This window comes from Podarcis gaigeae (genome assembly GCF_964106915.1).
Source record: "Podarcis gaigeae genome assembly, chromosome: 8".
NCBI lineage: Eukaryota > Metazoa > Chordata > Lepidosauria > Squamata > Lacertidae > Podarcis > Podarcis gaigeae.
The window spans coordinates 74,112,094-74,131,772 of NC_139684.1; the positions used below are offsets into that span (position 1 = coordinate 74,112,094).

The window sequence follows — 19,679 nt, forward strand, 5'->3', positions numbered from 1 at the left end:
CTCTCTTGATCTCAAAATAACCAAACAGTCTCTGGACTTATCCTTCTTTATCAATTTTCCCAGTCTAAAAGCCGTCACAATTTTAAAATCCTTGTCTTCCTCAATCCCCCAGAATTTGGAGAACAAAAGTGTTAAAAATCCCTGTAAATTTCCTTCCTCCAGTTCTGGGATGGCCCTTAACCTGAGATTATTTTCCTTACTTTTCAATTCAACCAATGACAGGTAGGCCTGTTGTTCCCCTACCTGTCTTTTCAGAGGCCTTACTTCCCCCTTGATCTCATCAACCTTTTTGTTCGCCTGTTCTGCTTTTTGACTGGCTTCCACAGCTAGTTTATAGTTTTCAGTCGTGGCTCCTTGCAATTTCTCAATTGCCTGGGTGTGCTGGGAAACCTGCTCAGATAATTTACTAATAGAGGATGTAGCTTGGTCAATTTTTGATGATTGATTGTCCACTTTTTGATTTAAAATTGCCAGTTGTTCCAAAATTTGTTTCAGGACTATTTCAGATCCTCCAGTTGCCATATCTTCTGCAGCAGGCTCTTCAGCTTCCACCTCCTGTGCTGTCAGCACAGTTGGGACGGATGATCTTCGTTGATGAGATAGGGTTGTTTGAACAAGTTGAACTGGTTTCTTTTCTTTTTCTTTAGCTTTAGCTGCTCTTGTTCTCCCTGAGCCACTCATTCCACACCTGCCTCTGTTCAAGGTCAAATTTTCTTTTGTTCCATAAGTCAAACAAGTCCAGAGTGTAAACAATTTAACCACAGAGAATCACAATAAAGTACAATTCCCAGGCCTCTATGTCTCCACAATCCTCTAGGTGGGGGTATTTCAAAGTTTCAAGGAAGGAGAGAACTCTTATCCGCCATTGAAGTTCTTATGTTCCCTATGTTAAATCTTAGTAGTTCCAGAGTACAAAAGGAAGGTTCCCCGGGCTTTCTATTTCTTGAAAAAAGGCCACAAGGTGTCAAGAAAGGTCCCAGCAACAGTGTTTAAACGTTAATGTCTCAGTCTATGTATCAGTTTAGACTCCAATAACAGTATCAGCAGTTTGACAGTTCTCTTTTGCGCACTGACAGCCCGACAGCTGGGTTGTCCCTTTTAACTCCGCATAGCTCAAAATTAGGAAGAAAGTTCCAAAAATAAAGTCCACAAATTTTACAAAGATTTCCTGCTTGTCTTTTCACTACAAAGTCTATCAAATACACCCTCGTTTTACTTTTACAGTCCCTTTTAAGCGCTTCAGCGCTCTTCTGAACCGTTGCTTTGATCTGGTTAGCAAGATCGGGAGACGGACTTCCTGTTACTCGCCTCCCGTTTTCAGCCAAATTTCAGCCAAATTCCAAAATTTTAGTCCGATGTTTAGTTCCCCTTACTCACGGGTATGTTGCAGCCAATTTCGATGTTTTCAAGAAGAAAGGTCGGCGCTCATCAGCAGCAGCGCGGCTTTGCATCCACGAAAAGAGCGATGAACTCACAGCGCCGCTCCCCCTTTCACGTTCCGGAGCCCCTTACGGGGTTCCTTCTTCGTTTCTGGGGGGGCTTTTGGCGCCCGCCGAGTCCCACAGCCACAGGCTCGCTCTGCCTGTGGTTTTTCTTGATGGGTCTCCGCTTTGCCGCAGCGGACGACCCTTTTTCGCGGAGCCCCTCTTCACAGGGTAAAGAGGACCGCCATTGCTGTTTTGCGCCACCTCCGGAAGTCTAGATTACCTCTATCTTTATACTTTTTACACATGTTTCTCTTTCTTTAACCCTGCAAAGCATCATTCATTACATACCGATATGCTTACTCCATATTGCCTTTCATTTCATATATTTGCCTCTAATCCAGGTGAACTCTGACCCCCGACTCCCAGAGATCCCAGACACTAGCATGCACGCACACTGCCTTGTGTTCACTGAACAATCCCCTTTGGATTTGGGATGTTTGGGATGCTGTTGGGGGGGGATGTGAGAGCTGTGACAGTTTCCACGATGTTTGCATCTGACTGTTTGTTGTTTAGTCATTTAGTCGTGTCTGACTCTTCGTGGCCCCATGGACCAGAGAACGCCAGGCACTCCTGTCTTCCACTGCCTCCTGCAGTTTGGTCAAACTCATGCTGGTAGCTTCAAGAACACTGTCCAACCATCTCGTCCTCTGTCGTTCCCTTCTCCTTGTGCCCTCCATCTTTCTCAACATCAGGGTCTTTTCCAGGGAGTCTTTTCTTCTCATGAGGTGGCCAAAGTACTGGAGCCTCAGCTTCACAATCTGTCCTTCCAGTGAGCACTCAGGGCTGATTCCCTTAAGAATGGATAGGTTTGAGGAAGGAGTCTAAAGGGAAATAGCAGCCGTTTTCTATCTTTCTTTCTATCTTTCTCCTTAGGAAATCAATATGGCGTTAAAAATTTACAGCTGGAATGTTAATGGGATGAACAATAGGGGCAGGAGGAATAAAATTGAGCATATCCTAAAGAAAGAAGGCCTAGATATTATTTGCCTGCAGGAGACGCACATAGCGAGGAAACATAAAAGAGTCTTGACTAACCAAAGACTGGGGAATGAATTTGTATCGTCAGATCGGAGTAAAAAAAGGGGGGTGGTCATCTATATTAATAAACAAATCGAAGCGAAACAATTATTTAAAGATGAAGAAGGAAGGATAGCAGCAGTACAAATTAATTGGCAAGGAGAAAAGGTAATAGTAGTGGGGATATATGCGCCGAATGTTAATAAGTCAGAGTTCTTTAGGAGGCTAGAAGGAAAGTTATCTGATTACGCTGATCAGAAAATTATACTTTTGGGAGACATGAACGGCGTGGTGTCGTTAGAGCTGGACAGACAAAGGGACACGAAAAGTACAGAAGGAAAGCTACCTAGAACCTTTTTCTCTTTGGTCCAGAACTGCAATCTAGTGGATGTTTGGAGATTTAAATACCCCTTGGAAAAACAACACACTTATCACTCAGAACCCAATGACTCATTTTCAAGATTAGACCAGATATGGATCTCGGCAGAATTAATCCCAAGAGCCGCAAGGGTGGGGATACAGGCTAAAACAATCTCCGACCACAACCCAGTAAAAATGGAATTGAAGGGGCTGGAAAGAAGATTAAATAGATGGAAAATGAAAGATTATTTACTGGACGACCAAGAGATAATAGAGAAAGCTCAAAACAGGTTAAAAGAATATTTTGAAGATAATTTAGGTAATGGTACAAAACCAAAGGTGGTGTGGGATGCAGGCAAGGCGGTGATGCGGGGCTTCTTTATCCAACAAAATGCAATCAAGAATAAAAAGAGAGAGAAAGGGAAAAAAGAAATTTTACAACAAATATTAGAGAACGAACAGAAATTAACTAAAAATCCCAAAAATAAGAAAATAAAAGAGAACATTAAAGTTTTACAATCCCAGTACGCGATGTTGATAAATAGAGAGATAGAATGGAAAGTTAAGAAATTAAGACAAAGGAACTTCGAATATGCTAATAAATCTGGGAAGCTATTGGCTTGGCAAATAAAAAAAAGGAAGGAGCAGAATACAATAAACAAAATTGAGGTAGAAGGAGAAGAGATAAATAAGCCCAATGAAATAAGGAAAGCCTTTTTGGACTTTTACAGAGGACTCTTCAAAAATACAGAAAGGAATAATATGAGGAAAATAGAGAGATATTTAAAAGCTAAGAACATCAATAAGATTTCCACAGTAGAAAAAGAGAAGCTGAACGCTCTAATTGAGATAGAAGAAATCAAAGCAACAATTAAGAACTTAAAAAATGGGAAAGCCCCAGGCCCGGATGGGTTTACCGGCAGATACTATAAGGAGATGGAACCAGTTCTGCTGACCCCATTGCAAGAAGTAATGAATAACATCCTCAAAGAAAGAGAATTACCAGAGTCGTGGAAGGAGGCATTGATCACATTAATTCCTAAACAAGACTCAGATTTACAGCAGATCAAAAACTATAGACCGATTTCCCTGTTAAATATAGACTACAAGATTTTTGCGGGAATCCTAGCAAAGAGATTAAAAGACATTCTGGTAGAAAGTATACACAAAGACCAAGCCGGCTTTGTGCCGGGTAGGCAAATGAAAGACAACATAAGAAACATAATAAACATTATAGAATACTTAACAGACAGGTGCGATAAGCAAGGTTTGTTGTTATTCGTGGACGCCGAGAAAGCGTTTGATAATGTAATATGGGATTTCCTGCTGAAACAATTGGAACATATGGAAGTGGGCACTGAATTTTACAACGGGGTAAAAGCAATCTACACAGAACAAAGGGCAAGACTCATAATAAACAATGTAGAGACTGCAGAAATAATAGTAACAAAAGGAACAAGACAGGGATGCCCACTGTCCCCATTACTGTTTGTAATGGTATTAGAGGTCTTACTTAATTCCATAAGAGACAACAAAAAAATAAAAGGAGTAAGGGTCGGTCAGAACGAATATAAAATTAAAGCTTTCGCTGACGATCTGGTTGTAACAATGGAAGATCCATTAGACTCAACAAAAGAGGTACTTGAAGAATTTGACCAATTTGGAAAAGTATCGGGCTTCAAACTTAATAAAAGGAAAACAAAAATGATAGTTAAGAATATGCACAAGGACAAAGTTGAAGAACTACAAAGAGAAACGGAATTAGAGGTGACTAAGAGGGTGAAATATCTAGGAGTATGGGTAACGCCAAAAAATATAGATTTATTTAAAAATAATTATGAAATAGTATGGAAAGGAATTAAGAAAGATATAGAAACGTGGGGCAGGCTCAGATTGTCATTTTGGGGTAGAATAGCCACAATTAAAATGTCCGTACTTCCAAGAATATTATTTCTCTTCCAAAATATCCCAGTGATCAAAGGTACAAGGATATTTAAAGTCTGGCATAGGGAGATCTCAAAATTCATCTGGCAGGGGAAGAAGCCCAGAATAAAATTTAAATTGTTGACGGATGTGAAGGAAAGGGGAGGCTTCGCCCTGCCGGATCTGAAATTATATTACGAGGCATCATGCCTATGCTGGGTGAAGACATGGATCAATCTGGAGGACAGAGAAGTGTTGGACTTAGAGGGCCACGACAATCGATTTGGGTGGCACGCCTACTTGTGGCATGGGCGGAGGAGAACGCATAAGGAATTTGGAAATCACATATTTAGGGGCCCACTGATTGAGGTATGGGAAAGGTATAAAGACGTGCTAGAACCAAAAACACCCCACTGGCTGTCACCATTAGAGGTTATGTCCGTTAAAAAAACCAATATGAGGGCCAATTGGGCTACATATGAACAACTGGTCATGAAAGAGGAAGGAAAGTGGAAAATGAGGCCGTACGAGCAGGTCAAGAACCAAGTTTATGATTGGCTACACTACTTCCAGATAAATGACATGTTTAGGAAAGATATCAAAGATAAAGGATATGCTGATAAAAACTCTAGATTCCAAATTGAGATCCTGGAAAATAATATAAAAACTTTGTCTAAAATGTACAATCAGTTACTGGACTGGAACCTAATTGATGAGGACGTCAAGTCGGTAATGACATACTGGGCCAAAGACTTTGGCCGCAACATCTACTTCGAAGAATGGGAAAAACTATGGAAACAACATCTTAAGTTTACGGCTTGTGTGACACTTAAGGAGAATCTAATGAAAATGTTCTACCGTTGGTATATGACTCCCGTTAAATTAGCCAGAATGTACGGATCCTGTAATAAATGCTGGAAGTGCAAGGAAAGAGAGGGGACCTTCTACCATATGTGGTGGGAATGCCAAAAGGTTAAAGGGTTCTGGGAGAGTGTGTATAATGAAATGAAGAAAATTTTAAGCTATACTTTTGTAAAAAACCCGAGGCATTCCTGCTGGGATTGGTAGGAAGGGAGATAAAAAGGAAAGATTACAAGCCGTTTCAGTACGCAACAACGGCAGCAAGGGTCCTGTTAGCTAAAAATTGGAAATTAGAGGGTTTGCCGACAATTGAGGATTGGAGATCAAAATTACTAGATTATGTGGAGATGGATAAGATGACAGGGAAAATCAGATATATAAAAGACCAGAGGTTTGTAAAAGATTGGGAAAGTCTTACGAAATATCTGGAAAACTTAAGCGATGGACAGATAACACTAGTGGGTTTTAAGGGAGCTCTGTAAGAAGCAAAGGGTAATGTCTAAAGAAAAACAGATGAACTAGAACGATTAACGGCACTACAAAATAAGAAATGCGGAATTATTTGCCTTTATTAATACGGATGATTTGTGGAAAGGTTGAAGGAAGCCACTTTTAAAATATGTGTGATATTAAGTGGAATATTATAGTCTGTCTTGTATCTTGATTTATGTAAACTAATAAAAATTACACATGGAAAAAAAAAAAGATAGGTTTGATCTTCTTGCAGTCCATGGGACTCTCAAGAGTCTCCTCCAGCACCATAATTCAAAAGCATTAATTCTTCGGCGATCAGCCTTCTTTATGGCTGATTGTTTATCTGACTGTTATGTTGAATTAAAAGAAGAAAATTGCCAGCCTGGTCAGCTCCTCTTTGTGGAATCAGGGGAGAGGTGGGGTGTGCTGTGCTGCCTGGGGCCTCAGGAAGCGATCAATCTTAGGTCAACCCTGAGAACTTTGCAGCATCTCCCCACATAAACCACAGACACTTTAGTCTCCCCCCACAAGCACCACTTCCCCAGGATGGGGGGCACAGAGGACGATAGGTGCTAAAAAGAAAGAAAGAAAGAGCTGCAGTAGAATTTGGGGGTGACGTGGCAAAAGGAGGAGGGGGTCAAATACACAGGGAGGAGGGAAACGGGGAAAGCAGAGCTGAGACAGACTATAGAAGAAGACCAATAAGGCTCCTTCCCTTGCAACCAGAGCTCTGTCCTGACCCCACGCTGAGAAGGACCAGCCTTTCCTCCTACAAAACCTCAAGCCAGCAGCTCCTGACACACGTTTTCCTGCTCTGGAGTCCTCAGCATCGCTATCTGACCAACACTTGTTCTTTCTGCAAAGAGAGCCAGGTAAGGATGGCAACAGTTCTGCTCCTCTCTAACCCTCCCTTTTTAGAAAAAAATAAGCAGGCTCTTCCCCAACCTGCTACACCTTCAAATGCTTTGAAGAGACAGTTTCCACCAGTGCCCCCAGCCAGTATGGTCTAGAGTAAGGTTTAGGGAAGTTGCAAGGGCAACTTCCAGCCAAATATAAAAACAAAGACGACAAACATTAAAACTTCCCGATACAGGGCTGCCTTTAGATATCTTCTAAAAGCTATGTAGTTCTTTATCTCCTTGACATCTGATGGGAGGACGTTCCACAGGGAGGGCACCACTGCCAAGAAGGCCCTCTGCCTAGTTCCCTGTAACCTCACTTCTCGCAGTGAGGGAATCACCAGAAGGCCCTCGGCACTGGACCTCAGTGTCCGGGCTGAACGATGGGGATAGAGACGCTCCTTCAGGAATACTGGGCTGAGGCCATGGACTTTAAAGATCAGCACCAACGCTTTGAATTATGCTCGGAAATATACTGGGAGCCAATGTAAGTCTTTCAGGACTGGTGTTATATGGTCTTGGTGGCCACTCCCAGTCACCAGTCTAGCTGCCACATTCTGTATTAGTTGTAGTTTCTGAGTCACCTTCAAAGGTAGCCTCTCATAGAGCGAATAGCAGTAGTCCAAGCGGGAGATAACCAGAGCATGCACTACTCTGGCAAGACAGTCCACGGGTAAGTGGGGTCTCAGTTGCGTACCAGATGAAGCTGGGAGACAGCTGCCCTGGATACAGAATTGACCTGCACAAGCAATCCTCTTGGGTGTCATCCTTATATGCTTTCTGCATCATAATTATTGACAAATATCTCTGCCCAGTTCACAAAGCCCCATCCCTCCTTCAGCCTGCTTGGGGTGCAAAAGTCCCTATTGCTGCAGGTGGAGGCAGGAGAGGCGAAGAGGACATCCCTAACAGTTGTTCTGAGATAGAGATTCTGATAGGAATGGTTTCCTTTGCTCCTGCAGTGGCGAGATTTTGGCATTTGCAAAATTCGTTCTCCTTACACTGTGAGTAAAAATGCCATAGGATTGCCCACTGCTGTGTTTTGCAATGGTGTGTGTGTGTGTTCTGATTTGAACTTTTTCTATGGGTTATTTCTGTATATCATGGCATGAGTAAAAGTTGGAATAAGGCTGCATTCACACCATACATTCAAGGCACATTTAAGGCACGTAGAGCTGTTGTTTCAGTTATTGGATTTTATATTGCCTGCTGCTGCCCAGGAAACCCTTCAGAGAGAAAGGGCATGCTGTATACAGTTAATAAATAAATGGGCTGAATTAAAGGGGAAGAATTGTAGCTCAGTCACAGGAGCCAACTCCAAGGGGCCATGGGGGCTTTGGCCCCCACAATAAAATATTTGAAGAGGCCAGGGACCCACAAAGCTGATGGGCATTCCCATTCAAATGGTGTGTGTGCACTGCATCATGGGACTGATTATGCAGGGTGGGGCTTACCTGGGCCCCCACAGTATTTTATTCAAGTTGGCACCCCTGAGCTCAGTTGAAGAGAAGCAAGTCCCAGGTTTGGTCCCCACAGGGGTGGGAACACGGCCTGTCTAAAAACCTGGACACCTCATTTCCAACTGTGTACTGCAGACAATACTGAGCCAGATTCATCTCAGGGTTGGCTTAGGAAAGACAGACTAGAACAATGGAGAGCCACTGTAGACCAGAGGTCTTCAGATGTAACCCATGGACCACTGATGGTCCATTGAAAGGTTGCAGAACATCTGAAATTATCTGTTCTTGGCCCTGAATTTGATTGAGGCTGTATGCACAACATACACTTAAAGCCACAGTTAATGCACATGACTTCCTGCAAAGAATCCTGGGAACTCTTTTGTTAAGGTTGGTGGGAAATGTAGTTCAGGAGGGGAAAACTACTGGATTGATATGTGTACCATCCCATTGAAAAATAACGCTTCTGAACCTTCTGATCGGCAAGCCCTAGGCTCTGTGGTTTAACCCACAGTGCCACCCGCGTTCTGAATGCAAGCACACAGTTATTTCTTTGAAAACTGAAGAGGTAACACTTCAAGAGGAAATGTTCAAGGCCAGCCCTTTGCCTGCCATGCTGGGTTTCTGTTTGCAGGGACTTTTGACTGCAACAGATATATTAAATATGTAACCCCCCACAAACACACTCACACACTTCTGAGGTCTGAAGCGGTGCAGTCTATTCTACTACCTTGGCCTGCTGCATGCAGAGACCAGGACTCAGAAGCAAAGTTCCTTTGATGTCATCAACACTCAAAGTGTGAAGGCTCCAGGAAGTGGCTTAAGGTTAAATATGAATCTGACTCTATGAGCTGTCATCATAACCACTGAATTCAACCCCCCTCATCATGTCCCTCCAGAAAGAAACAGTTTTATTTACTTAGCACATTTCAACCTTGCCTCTCCAGCCAGTGGCTTTCAAACTTTGTTCTGGGGGACCCCAGGGAGGACCATCCCCAAGGTGGAGGGGTCCTGCAGCAAAACACTATTTGGAGAGCCCCACAGCCAGCCGCATGTAACAGCAGCAGGTTTCTCCAAGGCAGCCTGGGAAATTTTATTGGTGGCCCAAGCTGCGAACTCTGGATATTGCCCAAGAATGATACACACTGACACCATACCTGTAGGAATGTCACCCTCCAGTGTATACTCACAGAAGAAGAAGAGAAGAGTTTGGATTTGATATCCCGCTTTATCACTACCTGAAGGAGTCTCAAAGCGGCTAACATTCTCCTTTCCCTTCTTCCCCCACAACAAACACTCTGTGAGGTGGGGCTGAGAGACTTCAAAGAAGTATGATTAGCCCAAGGTCACCCAGCAGCTGCATGTGGAGGAGCGGGGAAGTGAACCCAGTTCACCAGATTACGAGTCCACTGCTCTTAACCACTATACCACACTGGCTCCAAGGGCCTAAGGACTTGGATCTCAGGAAATCTATTGTACTCCCCCTCCCCTGAATCATGTTGCTATCTATTGCTATTGCTATTTATTTAAATCAGAACCACAGATTTGAATTTAGAATTCAATAAGAAAAGTCACAAATACCAGACTATGGCTTTATGAAGGTGAGTTAGTTCAATCTAATTATTATTATTTTCAAAAAATAAAAATAAAAATTGGTTTTCCAAAATTTTCAGACAAACAAACAAACAAACAAACATCTTAATTGTACTTAATCCAATCTTAGTAACATTTTTAAGTGACTTCCTCAAATCCCCCTGGCTGAATTTCAGTGTATATCGTTGTTAACAGTTTTCCAAAACCAATTTTCTCATAAAATTAACTTACCGGTAATCACTTAACATCTTTCTTTCTTTTCATTTTAACTTTAAACATGTTATTCTCTAACAATACATATATAAATTCTAAGCCTATCTGATATTTGCAAATTTTTCCAATTAAGTTATCTTAACATATTTAACTAAATAGTCTTTGAATTTCATCTATAGTTCAATCTAATTAAACTGAGGCTCTAGTAAAACCCTGATTTCACAAAATCACATTAATGCAATCAACAGTAAATATGAGGTAAAAATCATTATAATTGCATACACTTGAAGATGTTTTGCCAGTAATCAAATTTACCACAAGGGATTACTAAAACTATTAAGCACCAGGTATTTTTTTAGTTTTATTAATTATGCATGGGTAGTTTAATGTTTGATGTGTGAAATTCATGCCATTATAAGTCTTTCAAGTTACACGACATCATCCTCAGTGTAGACCCATTGAAATAAATGAACATGCCGAAGTTTGGTCCATTCATTTCAAGGAGTCTACACTGAGGAAAACTTAGTTGGCTACAACCCCACTTTTTTTTTTCATCCAAGGCAGTAAATACTAAAATAAATGTTAGTAAAATACAGTTTACTCCACCTGGTTAGTGGTCCCTTCACTGCGCCACCCATGGCACGAATGTCTGTGAACTGATCCCTCCCCACCCTGTGCTCCAAATTACACCACCATGGTTGCTTCTTTGCTGGGGGGCAGGCTGTTTGCCTATGGCACCTTGTTACCCAATGTTGTTTCCATGCTTTCTGCTTCTGCGTTAAATCCCATTCTCTTGATTGTTTTTTTTTTTTTAAAAAAAGATATTTTATTAAAGTTTTACAAAAAGAAAAAAGTTACAAAATAAAAAAGAAGGAAAAGGAATAATACAAAAAGTACAAAAATACATAGGAAAAAAATGCAAAATACAAAGAAAATAAATAGAAAACAGTTAAAAACAAATCAATCTTTTCATATCTTAGATTTCATTTACTTATTTCCCTGACCTCCTCACACCTCCCTTTTTTTGTATTCCAGTTCACATGGTTAATTCAGCAAATCCTTACCCTCTTTGTTTTTATGTTAATTCTATATCTTAACATATTATAACTTTATATTTTCATCTGTTATCAATCCATTTTTACATGTTCTTATTAACCTTGTTGCTAAGGCCGCTTCATTTCAATCCGACATCATTTTAACATTCATTAATTTTACAATGTTTCTGCAAATAGTCTTTGGATTTCTTCCAATCTTCTTCCACCGACTCTTCTCCCCGGTCTCGGATTCTGCCAGTCATTTCCGCCAGTTCCATATAGTCTATCACTTTCATCTGCCATTCTTCCAAAACCCCATTCTCTTGATTGTGCCCTCAGGGTCCTTCCAGGCAAGAAACCAGCCTACGGGGATTCATTTTGCCAAGGCTCTTCCATACAATCGTAAGGATGCTGCTCTGCAGAATCTTAAGCATACCGGTGGCTTCCATAAGCATCATTGCTTTGTTCATCGCCCTGACCACCGATTACTGGCTGGTGGCTTACGGACCGGCTGGCATTGCCCACAGTGGCCTCTGGCAGGAGTGCATGGATGGGAACTGCTGGACGCCAACCAAGGCTAATGGTAAGAAGAATGGTGGCAGCTGCCAAGGGACACCACCCCATACACAAAGGTTATGGGTTGGGGGGGTCATCAACAAGGTTCTATGGGGCACGAGTGTGCCTGGTGACATCTGCTGTGGCACTCTCAAAAACTCTCGGTAAAAAATCCCCTCAGAAAATCCACCATGCATGTGGTACACGCAGGACCAGTTATCAGAACACAATGCGTTCTCAGGAAATCACTCATTAGGTTAGTGTTTCCATTGATTTCTATGGGAAACTTTCTAATGCAATCCTGACCACAGAATTTTGATCCTGAAAACACCCAGGAAAACCCTCTGAAACCTTGCAAAAGGCAAACAAGGAAGGGGGGGGCTCTCTTATTTGTCCAGTCTCCCTCCCACCCACCATGGTTTCTGACAAATGGCTTCTACAGACCAGAAAAAACACAAAAATGAGGTTTGTTTAAGGCTGCTTATTTGTTTACAGTACTGCATACAGGTCTGGCAGTTTGGATATCTGCATCTGTGGTGTGTATAGAGAGGTCTGGGTACTAACTCTTCCTTCTTTTTCTTTTTTTATAAATATTTATTAATTTTTTTAAAATATAGGTGCAAAGATAATAAACAATATAACATATATCATAACATAGTTTCATAACTTCTTTGGACTCCCTCACGTCTCCCGCTCCCACTTGCATCATTACAAACTTTTGCCAGCAATTTATCATCTTGTTTACAATCTTACTTCCCGTTCATTTGAATATAATCTAATGATTCTCCAAAAGGTTTATCTTTTCCTCAGTCTCACTTATCGTCCTAATTCCATCTAATTTAGTGGTGCTCAATTATTTATGATCTAGCATCCTTCTTAACATTCGACCAAATTACAGTATTTTTGTAGATAAATCTTGAATTTCTTCCAGTCTTCTTCAACCCTCTCTTCTCCCAGGTCTCGGATTCTGCCGGTCTTCTCGGCCAGTTCCATATAGTCTATCAGTTGCATCTGCCATTCTTCCAGTGTGGGTAAATCTTGAGTTTTCCAATGCTTGGCGATGAGTATCCTTGCTGCTGTTGTTGCATACAGGAAAAAAGTTCTGTCCTTCTTTATCACCCTCTGGCCGACAATACCCAAGAGGAAGGCCTCTGGTTTCTTAGGGAAGGTATACTTAAATACCTTTTTCAACTCATTATATATCATTTCCCAGAAGGCCTTCACTCTAGGACACGTCCACCAGAGGTGAAAGAATGTTCCTTCATTTCCTTTACATTTCCAGCATTTGTTATCAGACAAATGGTATATTTTGGCAAGTTTAACTGGGGTCATGTACCATCTATATATCATTTTCATTACATTTTCCTTCAAAGCATTACATGCAGTGAAGTTCAACCCAGTGGTCCACAACCTTTCCCAGTCCTCGAACATGATATTATGCCCAATATCCTGCGCCCACTTTATCATAGCCGATTTAACCATTTCATCTTGTGTATTCCATTTTAACAGCAAGTTATACATTCTTGAAAGTACCTTAGTCTTAGGTTCTAAGAGTTCTGTTTCCAATTTCGATTTCTCCACCTGGAACCCTAGCTTTTTGTCATTTTTAAAGACTTCTTTAATCTGAGCGTAGTGTAACCAGTCTCGCACTTTATCCTTCATTTTCTCCAAACTCTGCAATTTCCAATTGTCTCCATCTTTTTCTAATATTTCCCAATATTTTGGCCATTTGGCCTCCATATCGGGTCTTTTTCGGGCCTTAGCTTCCAGAGGTGAAAGCCACCTTGGAGTTTTGTTTTCCAATAAGTCTTTATATTTTGTCCAGACATTAAACAGTGCTTTTCTGACAATATGGTTCTTAAAGGCCTTATTGCTCTTAACCTTGTCATACCATAAGTATGCATGCCAACCAAAAGCATTGTTAAAACCTTCCAGATCCAGTACGTCAGTGTCTTCGAGAAGTAGCCAATCTTTTAGCCAGCAGAAAGCTGCGGCCTCATAGTACAACTTTAGGTCTGGCAGGGCAAAGCCTCCTCTTTCTTTCGCATCAGTTAATATCTTAAACTTAATTCTGGGCTTTTTGCCCTGCCAGACGAACTTAGAGATGTCTCTCTGCCACTTCCGGAAGCACTCCGTCTTGTCTACAATCTGTAGTGTTTGGAACAGAAACAACATTTTTGGCAATACATTCATCTTGATAGCAGCAATTCGGCCTAACAAAGAAAGTTTCAATTTTGTCCAACTGTCTAAGTCTCTCTTAATTTCTGACCAGCATTTTTCATAGTTGTCCTTAAATAGACGCAGATTTTTTGCTGTTATGTTTACCCCTAGGTACTTTACTTTTTTAACCACATTTAATTCTGTCTCTCTCTGAAACAGTTCTGACTCTGTATCTGTCAAGTTTTTTTCCAATACCTTGGTTTTTTGTTTATTTAATTTAAATCCCGCCACCCGACCAAAGTCTTGAATCAATTGTAATACTCTTTTCGTACTAGATTCTGGCTCCTGCAGGGTCAAAACTAGGTCATCTGCAAAAGCTTTAAGTTTATATTGTTTCGCTCCGACCTGAATTCCTTCCACCAACCGGTCCCCTCTAATCATATTCAAGAGCACCTCCAGAACCGAAATAAATAGCAAAGGGGAAATAGGGCAGCCTTGTCGTGTTCCTTTTTCAATTTTAAACTCTTCAGAGGGGTACTAACTCTTCCTGTTTGGATAAGTGAATTTTTGTATAATGAACGTTTAGGTAGTGGGACCTGTGTGTACTTTTTGATATAATAATAATAATGATAACAACAACAACAACAACAACAACAACAACAACAACAGATGGGGGAACTATATTCACCTCAAGCCAAGGTTACATTTTGTAACCTTAGGCAAATATCCTCTTTCTCACACTTGGTCCTCTTTCACTGAAGCCTTTTCAGTTTAAACTGGTAAATTACACTTTAATAACTAAACCTTCAAGCTATGGTCAAACATCATGGGTGATATCCAACCTTGGTTATGCCCAATAAGATCAATTGTGGCAAGTAACTATTGCCTTCCATGGGTCTACTCAATGGGCATAACGAACCTCTTCTCTCTTTTTTAGGCTTCTGGAAGGTTCCAGGTACAAGGAATGAAGACACGCTCAACTAACTCTTTCCCCTCAATGCTTTGATTTACAGAATACATCCTTGCCACACGTGCGTTCCTGATCTTGGGCTCCCTGGCAGCTTTGGTCTCGGTCATTTCTCTCACCGCCTCCTTCATGCCTTGCAACTGTGGCTTTCTTGGCGGAGTTTTTGTCACGTCCATCGTTGCCTTCACAGGTGGTAGGTGTGCCAAAGGTTATGAGGAAGAACCTGCTCACGGTCGCAGGTGCTAAATAGCCTCATGGCTATGCCCCACATGCTGTCAGCTTCCACTAGCCACAATGGCTATGGTCTACCTCCTCTATCGGAGACAGTATGCCCCTCCAGACCAGTTGGTGGGAATTGCAAGTGAGGAGGCAGTGGCTGTGTTCTGGGCCTGCTTTTGGACCCCATAAGCCCCTGGTTTTCCCCTGGGAGAAATGGACGCTGAACTAGATGGGCTTTTCAGCTGATGCCGTGGGACTTTTCTTACATTATTATCCCGCGAAGAGATCAGGCATGGCTCTAGAACTGAGAAAGAGGATCTTGTAAGGGGGAAAGGACAACTGGAGCATAGAAAGGCGTGGGGTGTTTTCATCCTCTAAGGCCGAGCTTAAAACATTTCAAAGCCCTTTAAGGGAGCTTCCACACCAGCAGGAAGGAAAACAAGGGCCCTCAGCAAGGGCAGTTTTTCAAATTTCAGCAGCCCCCTGTGGAAGGCCAAAATTCAGTGCACCCTGTCACCTGCCCCTCACCTTCCATTTTGCTCAGTTTGCTATGTTACAGTTTGCAACACCCCACAGGGGCCCCTAAGCTAGGCGCCCAGTGTGGCAGAATCGGTTGTGCTGCTCTAAATCTGCCTTGGCCCCTATGGTAGGGTTGTCATACCTCCGGGATTCCAATGACGTACTTAGCGTCTATGGCAGCCTTTCTCAACCTGTGGGTTCCCAGATGTTGTTGAACTACAACTCCCATCACCCTTAGCTAGCAAGGCCAGAGCTCAGGGATGATGGGAGTTGTAATCCAACAACATCTGAGGACCCACAGGTTGAGAACCACTGGTCTAGGGGAAACTTCGGGAAATTGTCCAAATGTCCAGCTTTTTGAAATCTCCACTAAAAAAGCTCAACAACTTTTTGTGTCCGGATTTTTACTTCTAGAAATATGGCAACCCTACCCTGTGAGACAGAGCCTATGCATCAGCTTCATAGTTGGGAAAGGATGAGATAAGCCTCACATTGCAATCCTGATTTAAACCAACCATCTCTATGCCTGTAATGAAAGCAAAGGGAAAACCCATCAGATGTAGTAGGGCCCATGCACCCTTAGTGCAATAACCTACAGTTTGCACTTGGATGTGTGAACTGAGTGCCATGATCTTTTTAGATGACGATGATGATACAAGAACATGGAGACACCAAAAATTGTGTTATGATTGAGGAGGTACAAAATTTCTCTCCGTTGTGTTAGATCCAGTAGAGGCTGCGCCATTAGAGCCAATGGGGCACACTGCCCCACCAACCTGTCTGCCCCCAGGCAGCCCTCACCTGCCTGCCTTCTGACTTATGACCAGTCTATGGGGAGGCCCCGGCTGATGGCTTCCTCCTCCATAGCCTCAGTGTTTCTTTTGTAGAATTCAGCAGGGAGGAGGAAGGGGACAAAACTAGAATTAGTTGATTCTCTCCCATCACTGCCTCTGGCAGTGCCACCTACTGTTCGTCTTCCTGCCTTCTGCCCTATTGGCATCAATGGACACCAGCCAGTAGGGTTAGATCTGCAACATACATACCAGCCATCCCTTGATAATTGAGTGGTGAGATTGCCTGTGTGAACCAGTGCTATGTTGGCTGCCCTGACTCCTCTGCTCTTTTGTAGCACTCTTCACTCTGGTTGGTGTAGTCGTATTCACCACTGAATCCTGGGGGAAGAACAGGGACCCTCAAATCCAGCTCACCTATGAATGGTCCTTCTATCTTGCCTGGGTAGCATTTCCCATGCTGTTCCTGACTGGTGAGTAGGGAGGGTGGGGAAGGGAGTGGGGAAGAGAGTCACTTCGCATTTAAAGGCAAACTTATCCCATTTGCGCTTTCTGAAACAATACGCAAGGTGAAACAGAAGCAGCCTTTCACATTTGCACTCCTCTGAATTTTGCAATGCATTTCTCTGGCAATTCAATGCGTACAAAAATGTGTACTAAGGCGAAATGTACATGGAGATGCATGTACCTTGGGTTACAGATGCTTCAGGTAGCACATTTTCAGGTTGTGCACCACGCTGAACCCGGAAGTACTGGAACAGGTTACTTCTGGGTTTTGGCGCTCGCACATGCGCAGAAGTGCCGAACTGCAACCTGCGTGTGCGCACACGCGGCGCTGCGGGTTGCAAACATGCCTCCTGCACGGATCACGTTCGCAACCCGAGTGTGCACTGTATTAGTGAAATCAACGTGCAAGAATGCATTGTGTTAAAGGAAATTGCTTTGCAATGATGTGTGCATGAGTGAAAACTGCATACAAGCATGTCTATTTTAAGGAGAAATTTGCACTCAAATGCCAGTGAATTTTCATGACTGCTTAAAAAACAACCCCACAAACTGATTCAGAACTGGAGAGAACTGAATTTAAGATTGTGAAAATGAGCAACCAAAATGGGCAGACTCACCTACATCCCTGGCATTGCGTAGGCAGTGTGAACGTTCATTCCAATGCCTTTTTGCCGCCACGTAGAGCTCTGCAAAGTAGGTAGCTCTATAGCAGCACCTGACATGTGTGACATGCACTGTCAATGGACCTTCGGCAAGCTACCTGAGGTTCTGGGTTCTGCATTGCACAACCACCAGCCTATAGGCAGTCTCTGGATAAGTAAGGAAACATTCGCTTCACACAAAAGGAAGGCCTTTGCACATGCTCATTAGCACTTTGTCTATAGGTCTCTTTAAAAACAAATGCTTTCCCTTGGATGGAAATGAACTCTGCACATGGTCAGAGGCACCCAGCCTCCCGTGAGAGTCAGAAGGTTGATAAACAGAAGGTGTCAATGCCATGTGAGGCTGGCTCTGGCTTCCTGAGGCTGTTCCACTTTGAATTTATTTCTTCCCTCTCTTGCTCTCTCCTCTCATTGCAGGCATCTTCAGCCTTGTTGCACACTTGTGCCCTTCAAGGCCTGGCTATGAGAATGTGTGAGGACCTGGTTCCTAAGAAGCAAAGGCAACCTTGTGATGCAGTCGACACACAACACACAAAGGAAGCCTGTCCCCAACCTTTCCCATGCCAGTGAAATCCCCTTCCAAACTGTCCCAATAGTGCTTTCATCCCCAATCGATTCACAGCGCCCCCTATAGGGCACCTGAGCTGCCTTGCCTTCAGGGAGCTTTTTCTGCATTGCCTTGTCTACAGGTTGGGCATCTGCCATGGAATCACTGGTTGCAAACAAATGATGTTTCGCAGGGGCCACCAACCAAACCGCAAACCGATGTGGAAATGTGGAGAACTAAATGTAAGGCTGGAAAAATAAAAACAACACACCGACAGTTTCTCTCATCCTTGCCTTTGCCTCCTCCTTAATCTCTAACCATGGCAAAATGTAGAAAATTCAGGGCGGGGGGGGGGGAGGGGACAACATGACCAGGACTTCTTCACACAGTGTAGATATGGAACTTGCTCCTGTAAAAACTTGTGATGGCCACCAACCTGGGTAGCTTTAACATAGGGTGAGACAGGTTCAGGAAGGGTCTCCAGCTATTACCCACAATGACTATGATGTATCTCCACTGGTGGAGCCAGTATTCTTTCAGATATAAGTTACTGGGAACACTAGTGGGAAGAGTGCTGCTTTGGGGGATTCCCATAGGTATCTGGTGGGCCACTGTCAGAAAAGGATGCTAGACTAGATGGGCCACTGGCCTAGTCCAGCTGGGCTCTTTGGGGGTTTTTTTATGCTCTTGCATTGGGAAAGGATTGAAAGGAGTTCCCTGGGAAGAGGGATTTTAGTTCCCTGGGAACGGTAGCTCTGGGATCTCCTGACAACTCTCAGCACCTTAAGCAAACTACAGCTCTCAGAATTCTTTGGGGGAAGCTATGACTGTTTAAAATGGTACCATGCCACTTTAAATGCGTGGTCTGAATGAGGCCTTAACTTTGTTGTTGTTTATTTGTTTAGTCGTTTAGTCATGTCCGACTCTTCGTGACCCCATGGAGCAGAGCACACCAGGCACTCCTGTCTTTCACTGCCTCCTGCAGTTTGGTCAAACTGTAGCTTCAAGAACACTGTCCAACCATCTCGTCCTCTGTCGTCCCCCTCTTCTTGATGTCTCCCAACATCAGGGTCTTTTCCAGGGAGTCTTCTCTTCTCATGAGGTGGCCAAAGTGTTGGAGCCTTGGCTTCACGATCTGTCCTTCCAGTGAGCACTCAGGGCTGATTTCCTTAAGAATGGAGAGGTTTGATCTTCTTGCAGTCCATGGGACTCTCAAGAGTCTCCTCCAGCACCATAATTCAAAAGCATCAATTCTTCGGCAATCAGCCTTCGTTATGGTCCAGCTCTCCCTTCCATACATCACTACTGGAAAAACCAAAGCTTTAACTAAAGCTTTCTTTCTAGGGCTCAAGCAGAAAGAAATTTTGTGCAGACTCATAAATCCTGAGGGGGGAAGGGTTGTTTTCAGGTTTCAAAACTGCCTTTCTGAATTTT

General features: G+C 42.9%; 1 protein-coding gene across 1 annotated transcript; it reads left to right on the forward strand.

The window, feature by feature from the left end:
- The first annotated feature begins 6,757 nt into the window (after positions 1–6,757).
- NKG7 (natural killer cell granule protein 7) lies at positions 6,758–18,507 on the forward strand. The gene is made up of 5 exons (XM_083754469.1): positions 6,758–6,994; positions 11,658–11,901; positions 15,047–15,193; positions 16,868–17,002; positions 18,116–18,507. Exons 2-5 carry the CDS (start codon positions 11,727–11,729, stop codon positions 18,172–18,174), a joined length of 516 nt encoding a protein of 171 aa, XP_083610595.1. The 5' UTR covers positions 6,758–6,994; positions 11,658–11,726; the 3' UTR covers positions 18,175–18,507.
- The last annotated feature ends 1,172 nt before the right edge of the window (positions 18,508–19,679 follow it).

What these genes read in the sequence shown, in the direction of transcription:
- NKG7 (XM_083754469.1), top strand. Translation starts at nt 11,727, where the DNA reads ATGCTGCTCTGCAGAATCTTAAGCATACCGGTGGCTTCCATAAGCATC. An exon ending in GACGCCAACCAAGGCTAATG is followed by an intron (nt 11,902 to 15,046) that starts GTAAGAAGAATG and finishes TTTGATTTACAG; the next exon opens with AATACATCCTTGCCACACGT. An exon ending in CATCGTTGCCTTCACAGGTG is followed by an intron (nt 15,194 to 16,867) that starts GTAGGTGTGCCA and finishes GCTCTTTTGTAG; the next exon opens with CACTCTTCACTCTGGTTGGT.